Source organism: Acinonyx jubatus, chromosome E3, assembly GCF_027475565.1.
Source record: "Acinonyx jubatus isolate Ajub_Pintada_27869175 chromosome E3, VMU_Ajub_asm_v1.0, whole genome shotgun sequence".
Classification (NCBI taxonomy): domain Eukaryota; kingdom Metazoa; phylum Chordata; class Mammalia; order Carnivora; family Felidae; genus Acinonyx; species Acinonyx jubatus.
This window is the reverse complement of record NC_069398.1, coordinates 21,767,261-21,784,228: the sequence shown is the minus strand read 5'-3', so window position 1 is coordinate 21,784,228 and position 16,968 is coordinate 21,767,261. Positions and strand designations below refer to the sequence as shown.

The 16,968-nt window shown below is 47.0% G+C and overlaps 1 protein-coding gene across 4 annotated transcripts in view; it reads right to left on the bottom strand.

The window, feature by feature from the left end:
* CALN1 (calneuron 1) overlaps positions 1-16,968 on the bottom strand; it is a 520,543-nt gene that overhangs the window by 181,567 nt on the left and 322,008 nt on the right. For all 4 annotated transcript variants that reach the window (XM_053212930.1, XM_053212929.1, XM_053212931.1 and 1 more), the window contains one exon: positions 8,061-8,173. In XM_053212930.1, the coding sequence (XP_053068905.1) occupies positions 8,061-8,173 (113 nt within the window). The remainder of the gene's footprint in view (positions 1-8,060; positions 8,174-16,968) is intronic.

Sequence of the window (16,968 nt, the reverse complement as noted above, 5' to 3'; positions counted from 1 at the left end):
ATAAAAGAAAATGACCTTGCATAAAACTTGGGAAGATTCTATTTGGCTATCAGAATTAAGTCACTGGTGCCAGGACTTTCCGGATAATGTGACCAGTGACGTTCTCTTCCTGCTGAGGTCACTTGTCAGCCCACCCCAGCCACAGACTCAAGAACCAGTCATGAATTTACTTAGCAAGGGTTTGAAAAATTATTTTCAATTTTTTTTTTCCTGAGTATAAAAACGTGCTGGGGGTGGGCAACAGTCAGCCTTGAGTTTTGGGTGGGGGGCCACCATGCAGAGGCTTCCATGAGTTTTTCCTCCCAGGGGCTGGTGGCTGAAATTCTGATGATATGCCTTCATACTCTCGTATCAATGTTGTGCCTTGTTCACCATGACAATGGGCACATATGTTAGAAACTCCAATCATCTTCTTTTGCCATTGAGAACACTTGTTTTATAATACGATTTTGTTAACTTGAGGTCTTGGTAATTTCACTGACAAGTAACAGAACAGATCATACCCTAATGTAGAAACTTCAGGAAATAGAAACAAAGATAAAGAAAAAATTACATTCACCTTGATCCCAATCCATAATAACTAATATCGTCGGGAAGATTGTGTTTTCTCTAGTGTTGGTCCATGAATATAAATGGATGTCTAACAGATGTAGAAAAGCAATGTAATTATCCTGCATATGCAATCTCTACGGACTGTAACATGGAAATATTATTTCAAATAATTGTATAACGCTCCGTCTTTGTAAGCGCCTCTTCTACCTCTCCGACTAATTTCATACGACAGAGCCTTAGACATAGAATTATTTTTAATTATAGGGTCTCACGTTTGAAGAGTTGTAGCTAAGTATCACCAGACAGTTTTCGGGCAAGTTGTACAATTTACATTTCTACCAGCAGCATACGAGCATGTCCATTTCATCCAACTCTTGACTGCACTGGGTATTATCCTAGTTTTATTCTTTTCCAATCTGATAGGTGAAAGCTGTTGCCCAATTACTATTTTACATTTCTCAGATTTCTAGTGAGGGTGAACTGCTTTGACCTGTATATTGAAAATACTGACCAATTACTGCTCCTTATTCCATTGCTCTACCGTCAAGAGGTTTTCACATTGCTGTCGCAATGTGCTTCACGTATGCTTTATTCTGTCAGTTACCATATCTTTTCCTTTTTTTGTTTTTAAATATTCTTTCAAATTTAACTTTTAAATTTTTAAATATTAAATTTAATACTTAATATTAAATTTAAAAATTTAAATTTTTAACTGTTCTTTCAAATTTAATTTTTAAATATTTTTAAATTTTTAAATATTCAATTTAGGGGCGCCTGGGTGGCGCAGTCGGTTAAGCGTCCGACTTCAGCCAGGTCACGATCTCGCGGTCCGTGAGTTCGAGCCCCGCGTCGGGCTCTGGGCTGATGGCTCAGAGCCTGGAGCCTGTTTCCGATTCTGTGTCTCCCTCTCTCTCTGCCCCTACCCCGTTCATGCTCTGTCTCTCTCTGTCCCAAAAATAAATAAACGTTGAAAAAAAAATTAAAAAAAAAATTCAATTTAATATTTAATATTAAATTTAAAAATTTAAATTTTTAAATATTCTTTCAAATTTAATAGTTTAATACTTTTATTTACGATTCTTCCATTGGTTTAATGCTTAGAAAGGCATGTCCTGGAGGCACCTGGGTGGTTCAATCGGTTAAACGTCCGACTTCGGCTCAGGTCGTGATCTCGCAGTTCATGAGTTCGAGCCCCACGTCGGGCTCTGTGCTGACAGCTCAGAGCCTGGAGCCTGCTTCGGATTCTGTGTCATCCTGCCTCTCTGCCCCTCCCCTGCTCACACTCTGTCTGTCTGTCTCTCAAAAATAAACATTAAAAAAATAAAAAAAGAAGGCATGTCCTACCAGAAAACTAGCTACTATTGACATGTAATTTCTCCACCTTTTAAAACAGCTGAAACTTACAGACTAACAACCAATTACACTTATAAATATGGATAAATAAAAGAAAACCACAAACTACCAAGGTCTGACTCAGACCCGTAAGCTGGACCAGATGCCTGTCCCACACACCCGGCTCCCCAAAATCCCAGTGGCTCAATGTTTTTCAAATGTGAGCGAGCATCAGGGTCACCTGAAGGGTTTACTGAAACCCAGGCTGCTGGACGCCCTCCCCCTGCCCCCCTGCCCCCGCACCCCGCGTTTCTGATTCAGTGTTTCTGGGGTGGGGCCCAGGCATTCGAATTTCTAACAAGCCCCAGGTGATGCCTGTGTTGCCGGTTCCGGGAACCACACTTCAAGACCCACTGCTGATGCTAATGCTTTCCATACTCCACACTTCACAAGTCAAATCGCTTTGGGGATTCAGGCACTTGCTGTCAATCTAACAGGCCTCGTGATGGGCATCGCTCCTGAAAGCTGTTGTGGTTCTGTTCAATGATGAAGATCTGGGGAGCGGCAGTTTTGGATCTGATAGAGTGGCAAGTTGACAAAATATTGGGGAAAGAAGGAGACTGTTGGTGCCAGATTTGACGCGAGGAAAGACTCCGCTTGCTGGAACGCAATTTATCCTTAACGTTAAAAAAGGAAAGATCTTGGTGTTTTCTAAGTCGTGGCCCCATGTAACAAATGCCTCACGGGATCAGCTATGATTTCTCCTGTTTTTCCATTTGCTTGCCCTGCAAGTTTTACCAACGGTCCACCTCACGGGACTGGTAACCTCCAGTGTTACGGATGAAAACAATGTAGATATTTAACAGATTCTTGACTAGCTAGGAACCGCATTTTCTTTCCTTTGTTTTCCTTTTTTCTGATTGCACGATTCGTGCAGGCCCACTGTTGAGATTTTTGGAAAGCACAGAAAGATGGGATCACTCATCATCCTACCACACATGACAAATCGCTGTGAATGTTCTGATGTATTTCTTTCCCGTACTTTTATGCACAACAGATCTGGATCAAAATGTAGCTCTACATAGCGCTTTCTTCATAGGTCGTGAGCATAGAACATCAAGTGCTCTCAACTGCCTGTGAGTCAAGAATTGTAAGCACAGCTCCTTGGCTTGTCTTAGCCACGGCCCTGGGGCCGGCACGTAAATGTCCCCAGCAAAAGCCTGGGACCTGGGCTGGAGAGGACTGGCCTCTGCATCAGAGCATAGGTCAGCGACCAGGACTCCAGGGCCATAGCGGAAACGGAGAGCCGGGAAAGACAGGAGACCAGAGAAAGGATTCGGGATGGAGGGACAGAGGCCAAGCCTGGAGAGATTCCTGGGGAGCAGCTGCTGTTGTGTATTATTCTACCAGATGGGGAGGAGTGGACAGCTAGAAAGGAAGCCTCAGGTTGGAGAAGTTGGCGTGGCAGCCGCTGATCTGGACCGTATCTGGGAATGGGTGTCCCATGCACTTTTATGTTAGGGTAACTTACAGTGTCCTGAACACTGGACACAGCTGTGAGTTTCACAGAAGTGGTGGCTGGACCCTGGGGCCGGGAGAGCTAGTTGATTTCCTATGATCCTTGCCATGATCCTCGCCATCGTATGCTTTCTGCAAACTCACTGCAGAACAGTTCTGCACAGCACCGGCGGTCAAGGGGGGAGAAAAAGGTAAAGGGCTGCCCTTAGTGACTCAGGAGTGGGGCTCTGTCCCCTGCCACCAGGGGCCATCTCCTGTATTGAAGACTCCTCTTCTCGGGTACAAGTGGAGTCATGTTTGAGGACCCCACTTCCCGGCAGGTGCCATCCACCCGAAACACTGAGCAATGAAAACCATCCCCGGTCCCAAGTCCCCGCACCTTTCAGCCCCACCCCTCCCTCCTCTCCACTGTCAACACCCACCAAGTCCTAACGCTGACTTCAAACACCATTTCGCATTTCCTCCCCAAGTAAATCACTGCAGGAACAGTAAACACACAGAAACCTGGTGAATGAAGGGTAAGAACACAATAAAAATTTCCACCAGTTATTATCTACTTAAGAGAGAGGCTCTGAACTGGCTGCCAAGAAACCTGTGAGCCTCATACCCAGAAGGCTGAGGACCCTGGAAAGGCGGAGATGCTGGGGTATGGCTCTCAGATCGTCCTCCTTGGGAAGGAGGCTGTGTTAGTAGCCAATTACATCCCCCTTCACGGATACCAATTTCCTGCAAGGAGCCAGGGGCTCATAACTTTTGGGATGAGTACCAATGGATAAATAGCTGTTGCTGCAGAATCCCGGCTGATTTTATGTTACTCTTGGTACTGTGGGCTGGGACGGTGAGGAAGGAGCCCAGGAGGACGGATTTAAATTAGCAAGACGAGCCTACTGCCTGCTCCGATCGCTTCTCAGAACGCAGAGACATGGTCACAGTTTTCCCCTGGGGTAGGAAGAAACCAAAGCCTGGGGAAAATGAAAGGCCATGGTGGCAATGTCGGATCGGAAGATAAGCCAATTACAGAATCTTCACCCTTGGTGGTAGCCAGTCTCCAAGATGCACCCCCCCCCCCCCCCCGCCCACCGCCGCCGACGGTGACCATGGCCTCTGGGTGTTCGCCAGGTGTTCCACTCCCACAGTGACTAGGGATGCGCTGTGTAACCAAGATATTGGTTCTGGACATTCCAGAAACGATGGAGTTTGACTTCCAGGAGTAGGTCATAAATGACACCGTTGCCTCTGCCTTATACTCTCTCTTGGGTCATTTGTTTGGAGGGAAGCCAGCTGCCGTATCACAGAGACACTCAGGCAGCACTCTGGAGAGGTCCAGGCCTCCTCCCGACAGCCTCCGTCACCTTGCCACCCACATGGCTGAGCCACCTTGAAGCACTTCCGCCAGCCCCGGTCAAGCCTTCGAATGATCACAGCGCCAGCCGGCATGTTGACCGCAACCGCGGGAGATGCTGAGCTGGAACCACTCTTGCCGATTCCCGACCCTCAGAAACCATGTGAGATTGTATACGTGTACTGTTGTTTTGTGTCACAATCTCTGGTGTCACCATCTACATTTTGTAGCAAATAGATCACTCATACGCCCCTGCCAAGTGTACCATCCTGTTTCCACAAGAAGCTGACTTTGTCCCTGGTGGGAAGCCTTGTCAGAGTGTCTTTTTTTTTTTTAATTTTTTTTTTAACGTTTATTTATTTTTGAGACAGAGAGAGACAGAACATGAACAGGGGAGGGTCAGAGAGAGGGAGACACAGAATCCGAAACAGGCTCCGGGCTCTGAGCTGTCAGCACAGAGCCCGATGCGGGGCTCAAACTCACGGACCGCGAGATCATGACCTGAGCCGAAGTCGGCCGCTTCACCGACTGAGCCACCCAGGCGCCCCCAGAGTGTCTTAAGTAAACGATCTTCTCTGTGCTAGAGTGTCTCCACCTCCTGATATCAATATCCCCTGCCAGAGGCGGAAAGCTGCCGTTCCGGTACTCTTCGACATCCGCCTCAAACACTGTAGCAAAGTAAACACATGCTTATACACACGCATATGCAAACGTTCACACGCACAGAGCTTTCTTTTAAGCCTGAAAAAATCACTCAAGCACTGGGAAAATGAACGTTTTTCCAGGAAGGACCGGATGCTCTAGATGTTTTAAGTACCATTTATTCATGCTGTCTCTGCATAGACAGATGGAGGGGGGCAGTGTGGGAGGGTACAGCTGACTACTGAGAATTGATAGAGGTCTCTGTTCTCCTTTGCTAGTCACAAAATTCTGAGCTGTGTGAGGACCAGCAGGTGAGGAAAGCCACTGTCACCGAGCCCGTGCATTCCTGCATTCGTTTAAATATTTCAGAATGGAATTTCTCCCCCTTTATACACTTTTCCCCACCCTGTTTATCTCCCTGGGTGAGGAGGAGGGTCTTTAAGAAGACAAAAACACAGAGACTTTGTGAGCGTAATGGCATGTGCGGATTATGGTAGAGGCAGTCAAGATACAGAGGGAAATATTGCCTTGCTGTGTAGACGCTCTACTATGAAGAACCTGGGAGATACGAGGCCTCTACTTAAGGTGCAGATTAAGAACCTAGAGCTCCTTGCCCTCCAGAATGGAGGTCAGGAAGGATGCTCAGAGCCTAGAAGGCTACCGGGGGCCACGAAGGCAGAGGCAAAGGGTAGAGAGAGCACTCAGAGTGGGGAACAAAGCAGAGCAGAGAAGAAGGGAAATCGGGCAGAGAAGGAGAATGTTTGTCCAGAGCGAATCTGCAGGGGCTGAAACACGGCCTGCTGGGAAACCATGTTCCCCCACCTTCTTAACCAGGTATTCATTTTTTATTTCTGTCAAGGGCCTCTACCTGTCTGTCCTTCCAAGTGTTGAGTCATATCTGAAGGCTTGCATCAGCAGTGAAATATTCTCACCACATGGCAAGTAGAACCATGGAGGTCCTTCTCTAGGGAGAGTCAGGACGGATCATAACCACAGGCTGGGGAGTCAATGTGGGGATGCAATTCTTGTGCCTCACTCCCCTGGATGTCCTCCAGAACCAGGTCCTGTCTCTGTGCTCATCTTCATTTGTGCAGCCTCTCTTGGTGAGCTCATCCTTGCCTATGATTTCACCCACCAGCTCCGATGAATAACACATCTGGCTCCTCGTCTGCCATCCATCCCCGACCGTAGCTCCGTGTGGACCTGCCCCCCTCTCTTGGTTGTCTGACCCTCCTTGCACTCAACAGGTCCAGCTGAGAATTCAATTCCACACAAAGACTTCTTTTCTCCATGACCTATCCCTGACCTTGGGATCATCTCAAGACTTCTCGTTGCTCGGGTCCCGAAGCCATTCTGCCGGCGGGGCCTGAGGTCTTTCCCTTCAAACTATACCTTCGTTATGGACAATGACTATCCTATGCTCACTGCCTCCACTCTAATCAAACGCATCGTGACCAGGCTGGAATGCTCTTTTTACTTCTTTGTCTCTTACGCCCTGCCACATTTCAAAGTTTTCATTTCCTAAAGCCTTATCTGACCCCTCAAGACCACATTTGTCTCCTTTCTAGAACTTCTATTCATCCTATTCAAAAATTGGTTATTGAAGGTCTACGGTATACAATGTGTGAGGTGCTGAGGGCACGAAGAGTGAAGTACCAGGCTTCAAGGAGATTAGACTAGTAACCATCACACCAAACATCTCGCCTTTGTTTTCTCTCTCTTCATTGTGTTTCCCCAGCCAAATTCTTAAAGATCCAGGACTATGTCTTAAATGTCTTTTGTGAACCCCACGGTGACAGACTATAGGGCATAACATATTCCTATCAAGCGCTTGTTCATTATATGCAAGACGGGTGGCAGAAAAAGACAAGAGATACATGTCGACTGCAGTGTTTTCCTAGATTAGAGAATTATCTCTGGTTAAGACAAAAAAAGCACATCAAAGAAATTAAAGAAACCAGACTGTATTGGAGTAGTGTTTTACAAGTCTAACCAACAATTCAATGTCATTTGACAAATTATTTGATTCAGAGCTTAGTAGTAGTTGGGAACCCCTTCCCAAATTCCATAAGCATGAACTGATCGTCACATATTATGATTAAAGAACTAATACGAAAATGATTTGTAGCATCTTAATAATGTAAAGGCAGATGTTTGAAATGTCCGAAGAGATGTTACAAGATAGAAGTAAGAGCAAATTGAGAAGCAGCAAACACAAATTCTCAGATAAAATCGTTCTGTGCTAGTAAGGACAAGAAAACTGATAGGATCTAAACACATGAGGCAATCCTGCCATCCACTCTGCAAGGTCCCTTGGAACCAGGGACAACACAGGGCTCAGGCAATACCAATGATGTCCTTTCTATGTGTCCCCAGGAAAAAATTTTTTGTGAATCACAAGTGGAGGAATATCATTTCCCCCAAATGTCAAACCGTTTCTAAGAAAAAAATTGGGAGATATTTCACTCGTCTAAATTGTAAGTGAGTATAGTTTGATTCTTTGAGGACTGGTATGGACCTCTACTTAGACATCCAGTCCAAGGAACACATGTCACTCCATCCCAGAAGAGATCTTCACATGCTGAACAGAAGCTCAAGAATTCAGATTCAAAAGTTAGTCCCCGGCACATGTTTACTGTCAAATTTCATCTTTAAAAAAAAAATGCGTACTCACCTGCCAGAATATGCTGTCTATTGTGTTTCCGAGAAAACCATCGCGCCCTTCGGAAGACACGAGTTTGGGGCCAAGAATTGTCATGAATTCATCAAAGTCCACCTGGCCATCCCCTGGAAGGAGAAAATAGAAATATGAGTTGAAAAGTAGTTGAAACTGACCTACTGTCCCCAATGAAATAAACATCACCATGCTTTTCTTCTTGGCATGACCTCAGTCAATGAAGAGTTGAGAGCATTACTGAAAATTGTCCAGCTGTACATGATAGAAATTTCAGCTTTATCCTCGTCACCCACATATAAATTTAGAGATCAAGTCTTTCCCTTCTTCCATACCTGTGCCTGCTCGATCTTCCTTGTTCATTCAATCACCAGTCCCCTTCTGAAGATTGTGGTAGGAAAACGTTTCCAAGAATTAACGTTCCCAGTTATAATTATGTTACTACTGAGATGGCTGTCCGCCCTCACACTCTTACCACCACACCGTCTCCCATACAGTTCTGAGTTTACACCCCCTCAAAGCATAAATGATCATGCTTTTTAAACATCAGTGGCATCTTTTTTTTTTTAAACATTTATTTATTTTTGAGAGAGAGAGAAAGAAAGACAGAATGTGAGGGAGGGAGGGGCACAGAAAGAGGGAGACACAGAATCTGAAGCCGACTCCAGGCTCTGAGCTGTCAGCACAGAGCCTGACGTGGGGCTCGAACTCACAAACCATGAGATCATGACCCGAGCCGAAGTTGGATGTTTAACCGACTGAGCCACCCAGGCACCCCAGCATCAGTGGTTTCCTTATCTTTGGCAAATAACACAGTACAGCATTCAGGTCCCACTATCCCTTTCGCTGCCTTTTGTTCCCCACCCCTACACAAAATGCCATGCTCTCTCAGAACTTCATGCCCCTGTACATGCTGTTCCCTCTACCCAGGATGCCGTCTCCCCACTGGTCTACCTGATGAACGTCAACTCATTCTCTAAGACGGAGCTTAAATATCAGGTTCTCTTTTTGTTTTTCTTTCTGACCCTCATCTCACTGGACAGAGTTGGCCAAACTCGATCTATCATAGGCCCTATCAGTCCATGTCCCAGTCACTGGTTTGCATACCTATTTCCCACCTGCCATCGTGAGCTCTGCAAGGTCACGGACCCAGTCTGAAACTTCTTTGCATATTCCACGTGATGGCGGGTACTCAGTATGTACTTACAGAGTGAATGAATATCTCTTACTTGTTTTTTCTTTGCTCAGTGCAGCATCTTTCATGCGAGATCTGACACTGTCCACCAAAGGGTGGACTTGAGCCAACTTAGACAAAAGCAGGCCTTCAAGGTATTGTCTGAGCCCCAGTGACTCATCAGTGTGGCATTCTGTGCCCTTAGAACTGCTCAAGGGGGGCGTCTCCACCAAGAGCTCTCCACATGTTAGCCCAGCTGGTGCAGACGGCCCAGGTGTCTGCACACAAGTTTGGCAAAGTGCAGACGCATCAATCCATTCCCAGAGTGCAATCACCTTCAAAGAGTCCTCGTTCAAAACCTATTTCAAAAAGCTGAGCAGATGTCATCATCAAGATGCCAACAATTCCGAAAAAGAAGTCCAGAAACAGATCGCGGTGTAGATAAAACACCCTAGGGGGTAAGGGAGGCGTGGAGAGTCAGTGGGAAAGGAAAGATTTAGTACCAAATGGATAGGACAGTCACTGGGCTACTGGAGGAAACTGATTTCCTTCTCACGGTGCAACACGACAGAGGCATCTAAAATTCCACCCTTACTGGTCATCGTGAGAAGGCTAATTCAAGCAACGATGAGTTACCATCTTACCTTTCAAATTAGCAAAGGCTTCTAGAATGCTGGCAGAGATACAGAGAAGAGATGGGCTGTCTTATGCCTTTCTCATCCCGGATACTGGATACGGACTGACAGTATTTTAGATGCTGTAACATGCTGATTCCTTTTGATCTAATAACTTCACTTTTTAAAGAGAAATACGAGGCAAGGAAACTATCTTAAATGCAGACCAATATATTTGCCCCCAGATAGTCCTCCAGTATTTGTGAAAGTGGGAAATTGGAAGCGTAGGAAAAGAAGGGCCCAGTCTTCCTGGCAATCACACTGAGCTAGCTCCATGTGGCTCCAAGTCTCAGACAGAGGCACACTCGTTATCCACCTGCATTGACCCTCTGCTCACCCTGAGTCACCCTTGCTTGTCTGGTGCCAGATGGCCAAAAAATCTCAGACTAGAATATGCATTCTCTATAGATATGGTATCACCCTTGATGAGGTGAAAATTGATTCCTAGGAGATAATCTTAGATATTACAATGGTTTGTGACCCTCTTAGGGTCTTAGTACATAAGCAGATACACAAATCATCTGTGCTATTAATATCCCATGGGGTAAGGCACTAGGGGAACAAATGTCTTAAAAGTCTCCTTGTAGTGGGGTGGCTCTGAAGAAGGAGGAGAAAGAGATGGAGAAGGAAGAGCAAAAGAAAGGTCCAGAAACACTGGACAAGAAGATGCCCCAAGTACTATAGTTCCCCTTCCCCAGCCCTCCTTCTGGACTATTGTTCTATTAGCAGTGGGCATCATCCCAACTGTCTGTCACCTGAGGCAACATCTAACGGTTCACAAAGGCTTAGAAGCTCAAGGGCATGGATCATTTTTTACGAAGCCCTATGACCTTAACTAAAATGTGTTCACCAAGCCGGGTCCCTCAAGCCCCTGGCCATAGTGTAGTGAGAGCTGCTTTCTCTCACTTGGAAGCCCAATGGGGGGGGGGTGGCCTATAGGATGTGGCGGGGCACCTGATTCTCAGAGCCAGGAGAATCAGGGCTGTCTTTGAACAGTCCGCTTTCCAGGTAGGAGGACAGAGACCATTCACCTCTCTGAAACCTCCCCTCCCCCATAGGGTGATGGGACTGGGGCAGTGCAGAACTGGTATATGTCAAGGGTCCACACGGAATTGTGGCCAAAGTCCTCAGGGAGTGTTCACAGATGGTGCCCTTGGCTGAGAACACCAAGCCCGAAACTGACCAGCAGAAATGGCCTCCGCGGCAGGAGCAGCCCATCCACCACTCAAATCCTTGACCAGAGAGAAAGTTCTGGGGAAGGGGGGAGTACGGTCCTATGGGCAGTGCTAACTGCAGTGCAGGAATACAGACTTTCTCAGCACAGACTTTCTGTGACTTGGAGGGGAGATCCAGTTCGTGGGAGAATTTGCTTCTACCTATTTAAGAGAAGACATTTGGGACTTCAGAGTTTTTTGTGATCAAAATATGATCCCCCTTGTCCCCCCACCATTTTTTTTTTACTGTTATGGAGCAAAGGGAGATTCCTGCAAGCCCACACGTGGCAGAAACAATCGAGGTGGGGCCCCGTCACCTCTCTTAGGATTTTCAGCTTTGGCTCCTGAGTAAGTGCATACGTAGCACATTTTCTGTAGACCTACCGTAAATGAAGACCCCTTCTCATAATGCACAGCTCAGCCCCAGTCCAACCAGTAGTACAAAGTTTTATTACGATTGAGATGGAGGAAAAGCTCTCTTCGGCAGATCCCAGTTTCCTGGACAAACAGAACTGGGAACACCCCATAAGCTATCAACGCTGCTCCCAGAAGTGTGGCCCCACATCGCCACCCCCCCCCCCTCCATCCACCCCAGGAAAACTGAGACAAATAGAATCTCAGAGGGAAGTCTTTCATTAAGTCCCTTATGCAAAAACCATTCCCAGGCAGAAGCAAGGTCCGGAAGGTCTGATGACAATCAAAATATCTCCCTTTTACTGAGCACCCACTACGTGGTGGGCATTGCTTACAGAAATTTCCATACCCTAGTTCACTGAAGTCTTCCAGCAGCCCATTTCCACAGAGGGGGGAACGGAGGCACGGAAAGGTTCAGTGTCTTGCAGAAACTCACACAGGGAGCAGATCTGGGATTCCACTCTGGGAGTAGACTGACGTATCTACACTTTGACAAATTGTGTGCAGACACCTGGGTCTCCTCTGGGGAAGCAGGGTTGTGGTTGGACTCCGTCTGGAACATTCCTTTCCCTGACCCCGGCACTGCCTGGCAGGGGATGGCTACGGCTGCCTGGTACATAGAGGCGAAACGAAATCAAAATTGCTCCCTCTGGTCTAGCTAATGGCCTTCAGCTCAACGACTAAGAGATCTTTCTTAATCATTGAAAAGAGTCACAATAAGTAAGGAAGTATTTATTTAACACGTGCTCTATGCCAGATGCTGAGCTCAGGGCTTTGTGTTTATCATCTTGTCTGCTTCAACCCCAGCACGATGAACAGATTCTCCTCTTCCACGTTTTACCCATGAGAAGACGTAGGCAAGAAGGGGTTAAAAGGAGATTGCGGCCCCACAGCTCGTATGTGGCCGCAGAGGGGCTCCGCCTGGGCTCTGTGATCAGCCTCCACATTGTCCAGCTGCCTGCGCATCAGAGACCCCGGGACAAGTCCCAGTACAGGCTCGAGTCTGCACGCTTTGAGAACATAAAAGGTCTTCCTAGCTGGCCACTTAGGAAGGAATTTAGTGGGAAATTGGGCGAGATGGCCTTCAGGGACCTTAATACAAACGAGCATTGCCTAAAAGCCATTTCTTCCCCAAATTGCCACTCGGCCTGCAGTTGGGGGTCTCGGTGATTCTCCTTGGATGGTCAACTCCCAGCGGACCCAGGCCTCTCGCATACGACCCTCCAGGCATCTGAAACCTCTTCCGCTGAAAAGAACTGCTCTAATAAACGAGGCCTGTCCAGGCCTGGCCCGGTGACATCGGATTGCCATTCTGGAGTCACCTGCCCCCAGAGACAAAGGTGGGCGGCTTCCCAGAGCCACCACATGTCATGGAATGTGACAGACTGAACAAGCGCTCTCCCTTTGGTGAAATTATTTCACGAAGCTCGAGCGAGAGAGCACCTGCAGGATAAGAAGAAGGCATTCGCTCCTGGCCTCATCTTCCTTTCTCAGACTTCCAGATATCACGGTGCACTTAGTAAAAAGGGCAGGAAGAGAACCCTGCTAAGGACTGAGTCCTGTTTCGTCCCCCCGCCATGGATGTCAAAGCAATGCACTTGAAACTGGGGCAGGAAGCCTCAGGAGGGTCAGGACCACACATCGTTCGTTAAGACCAACCAGCTGAAAGATTCACAATGAGGCAAAATTATAGTAAAAATCACTGCTAAATACAAGGAAGGAAAGGACTACACACGAAAAGGGGGTGGGCTCCGAACAGGGACACGGGTTAGGAGGAAGGCACAGTGTCTGACTCCACTGACATCAATTAACCACAGGGGCGCCTGGGTGGCTCAGTCGGCCGAGCGGCCAACTGCAGCTCAGGTCACGATCTCGCAGTCCGTGGGTTCGAGGCCCGCGTCGGGCTCTGCGCTGACAGTGGGGAGCCTGCTTGGGATTCTCTCTCTCTCCCTCTCTCTGCCCCTCCCTCGCGCCCCGTCGCTCTCAAAATAAATACATGAACTTAAAAAAATAAATAAGAAAAGAGAGAAATCAATTAACTGCATTCTGAAAGCATGCCTGCAAAGGGCCAGGTGTGGGGGCTGTTTTCTGTGGGGCAAAAGAGAGGAATAAGGCACAGGCTTACCCTCCGGGAGCCTGCAGTCTGTTACCTAGGACAGAATCAAGTGGGTGCTGTGATTGACCTAAAAGTAATGTGCCAAGGCAGGACAAGGGCAGAAGTAAAGGCCCCAGTTAGGAAATTCTCAGCGGCTCGGCAGTGAGCCTCTACCGAGGAGAAGGATTCTAACAAGCTGGAAGGGGTGATGAGGTGTGCCGCCTGAGTAACATGGGGGACACCGGAAAGGAGGCAGAATGGCCAGGAGCAGCGGCCGCCCTCCCTTCCTGCTGGGTTCCTGCAGGAGAGAAGCCCCCGCATGTCCCTGATGCCAGTCAGGGGAACGTGTCCCAGTCAGGAAGAGGGAGCATGAGCACACGGCCCACCGTTGGTCAGCGGGAACAGTGCTGGCTGGACGGGGCAGTGCCGGCTTAGAAGGGGTGTTCCATAAGACAACAGGAGAGGAAGGACAGGGTAGAAATGGGGTTGGGGTGGGGGGGGAGGTGGAGAAGACGGGAGCCGGGGGAATGCATTTCCAGCGCAACTGACAAGACCTGGAAGGACAAGAAGGGGAAGAGGCGACGATGACCCTGAGGTTTGAATCTGGGACACCTGGCAGACGATGGAGCTCATTAGGAATGATGGAGAAGTCAGGAGGAGCGGGTCTTTGGGACATGCTGGCTTTGCGGTGGTGGCGGGGTGGGAGGTGAGAGCCTAAAAGCTAAAAACGAGGATCTAAAACACTTCAGGATCTATGGACAGATTACTAAGATCTTTAAGACAGACTCTCAAGGGAAAAGAGCAGGTGTGGAACTATTATCATAATATGCTACGATCTGGATTAACAAGGGGGTCAAGGAGGAGATATACTCCTATTTGCTTAAATATTTATCCCCCCTCCTGCTCCCCCGCAAAAAAAAAAAATACTAATAATAGTTACTGGTTTCTTCATGTGTGAGTCTGGGCAGACAGGCAAGGCACAGGAATGGGACAGCATCTCACTATATATTTTCTCATACCTTTTTGATCTTTGAACCACCTGCTCAAAGAATAATGAAACCATGAAGTCTGTCTTCAGTATCCTTCGGGATGAATTCATCAAGAGCAGAGGGGGAGGGAAAGAAGGGGGCAAAGGAAGACCAAGAAGGGCCTCGGGAGAGCCCACGCAGCTGGTGTCTTGGATGCCCTGGCCTCCACGGGAGGCAAGCAGGAACCACTTTACTTTCTCCCAATTCCCTGTCCAAGCTCCCCTGTCTTACAGCTCTCTCCTGGCTCTGGGGGAAGCCCTGGGCTGGTCCTGTAGATTTGTTATTGACTCTCAGGAATCAGAAGCCCAGTCCAGGCTACCGACCGTGTTGACTCCAGACCTGCCTTAGTAGAAAAAGCATCTTACCCCCTCCTTGGACTGGGGCCTGACCCAGCCTAGTGGTCTGCAACAGAGAAGAGGAATAGGTACATTTCCTCGGTCCTTCCCAGGTCCACCTCCCTCCCCACCACCCAGCTATGGTTTCTGGCCTCACCTGGGTTGGAAATGGCCAAGGTGGAGGGGGAAGGGAAAGAGGCATCTCAAGCTATAGTTCCTCCAAGTGGGCTATGCCTCTCTGCCCTTTGGTGGGTTATAAGCCCCCTGGCCTTCCGGTGGTCTCCCCCTCCGTCGGGATGCTATCAGTCCCACAGATGGTCCTCAAGGCAACCCTAAACCGACTGCTCCTTTGCCGCTGCGTTAGCCAGCTCTTCCCAAGGCGGCCCGACTATCTCTGCTCGGCTGCCCGGATCAGGGAGCAGCTCCAGTCCAGGTCTGTAGGTGTTTCTCGTGTGGGGGGGTGCATTTCCAGATATTCTCATGGAACGCAAACTGGTGCAGCCACTTTCCATACTGCGGAAAACAGTGTGGAGGTGCTTCAGAAAGTTAAAAATAGGACTGCCTTATGATCCAGCAATTGTATTACTAGGTATTTACCCAAAGAATCCAGAAATACTAATTCAAAGGGATACACACACCCCGATATTTGCAGCAGCGCTATCTACAACAGCCAAACCATGGAAACAGCCCAAGTGTCCATCAACTGATGAATGGGTAAGGAAGATGTGGTACACACACACACACACACACACACACACACACACACACACAGTGGAGTATTACTCAGCCATAAAAAAGAATGCAATCTCGCCATTTGCAACAACAAGTTGGAGCTAGAGCGTATTATGCTAAGTGAGATACGTCAGTCAGAGAAATACAAATACTATATGGCTTAACTCCTATGTAGAACTTAATACATGAAACAAATGAGCAAAGGAGAAAGGGAGAGAGAGAGAGACACACACACCAAGAAGCAGACGCTTCACTAACTGAGGGTTACCAGAGGGGAAGGTGGTAGGGGAGGTTGGGTGAACTAGGTGGTGGGGATTAAGGAATGCACCTATGATGAGCACTGGGGAATGTTTGGAAATGTTGAATCATTGTATTGTACACCTGAAACTAATACCAAACTGTATGTGAACTAACTGGAATTCGAAGAAAAACAAAACAATTGGAAACCCTAGGTTTGCAAAACAAGTTTAAAAATGTATTAGTTGTAGTTACACAAAGTATCCCATAATGCTTATTTCTTTTATATTTGTTGCTATATATCTTTCCTCAGTTGTAATTTTATTTGCACTCTTCTAGATTTGATGTGCCAGTCATTTATGTTTCAGAGTTTTTCCCAAGAAATTTGGTCTTTTTTTATACACTGGTTACGATACGTATACAGGTGTGTATTTTCCAATTAATTAATTCTGCCCTCACTCCAATCTTACTGTATCTTACCCCATTATTTTTATGTCTAACTTTTTTTCTAAATTTTTCTTTGAATGTTTTCTTTCGTTTTTTCCACACTCTTGTAAAATAATGAAATTATTTTTAATGCTTTGAGTTTACCTCTGGGGAAAGCTTTGATCAATACCTACATATTTGAGATATGTAACATTCTTGTCATTTTCTTTAAAATTTATCTTGAATTTGCATTTTTTCCCCCTAATTTGTATTCTTCATTGATCAGGAGAGTGTTTTCCAACTGCAGAGAGGTTTAGGGACTTCTGTTTAAATGCTGATTACTATTAAATCCTGCTTTCTTTGGGTTTGAATAGGAGAATGTGGCCTGCTAGTATCAGTTCTAGAGAGTTAGGTGATGCTTCTGTAATTTTGCATATAATCCTGTATTTATAAATGTTTCACAAATATTTTGAGAGGTACAACGTTTGTTAGCTGCAGCAGTCAGTATACGGCCGATGACTTACTTATTGTGATTGTATTGCTTGGATTCTCATTTTGGAAGCCAACACCGCCTAACTC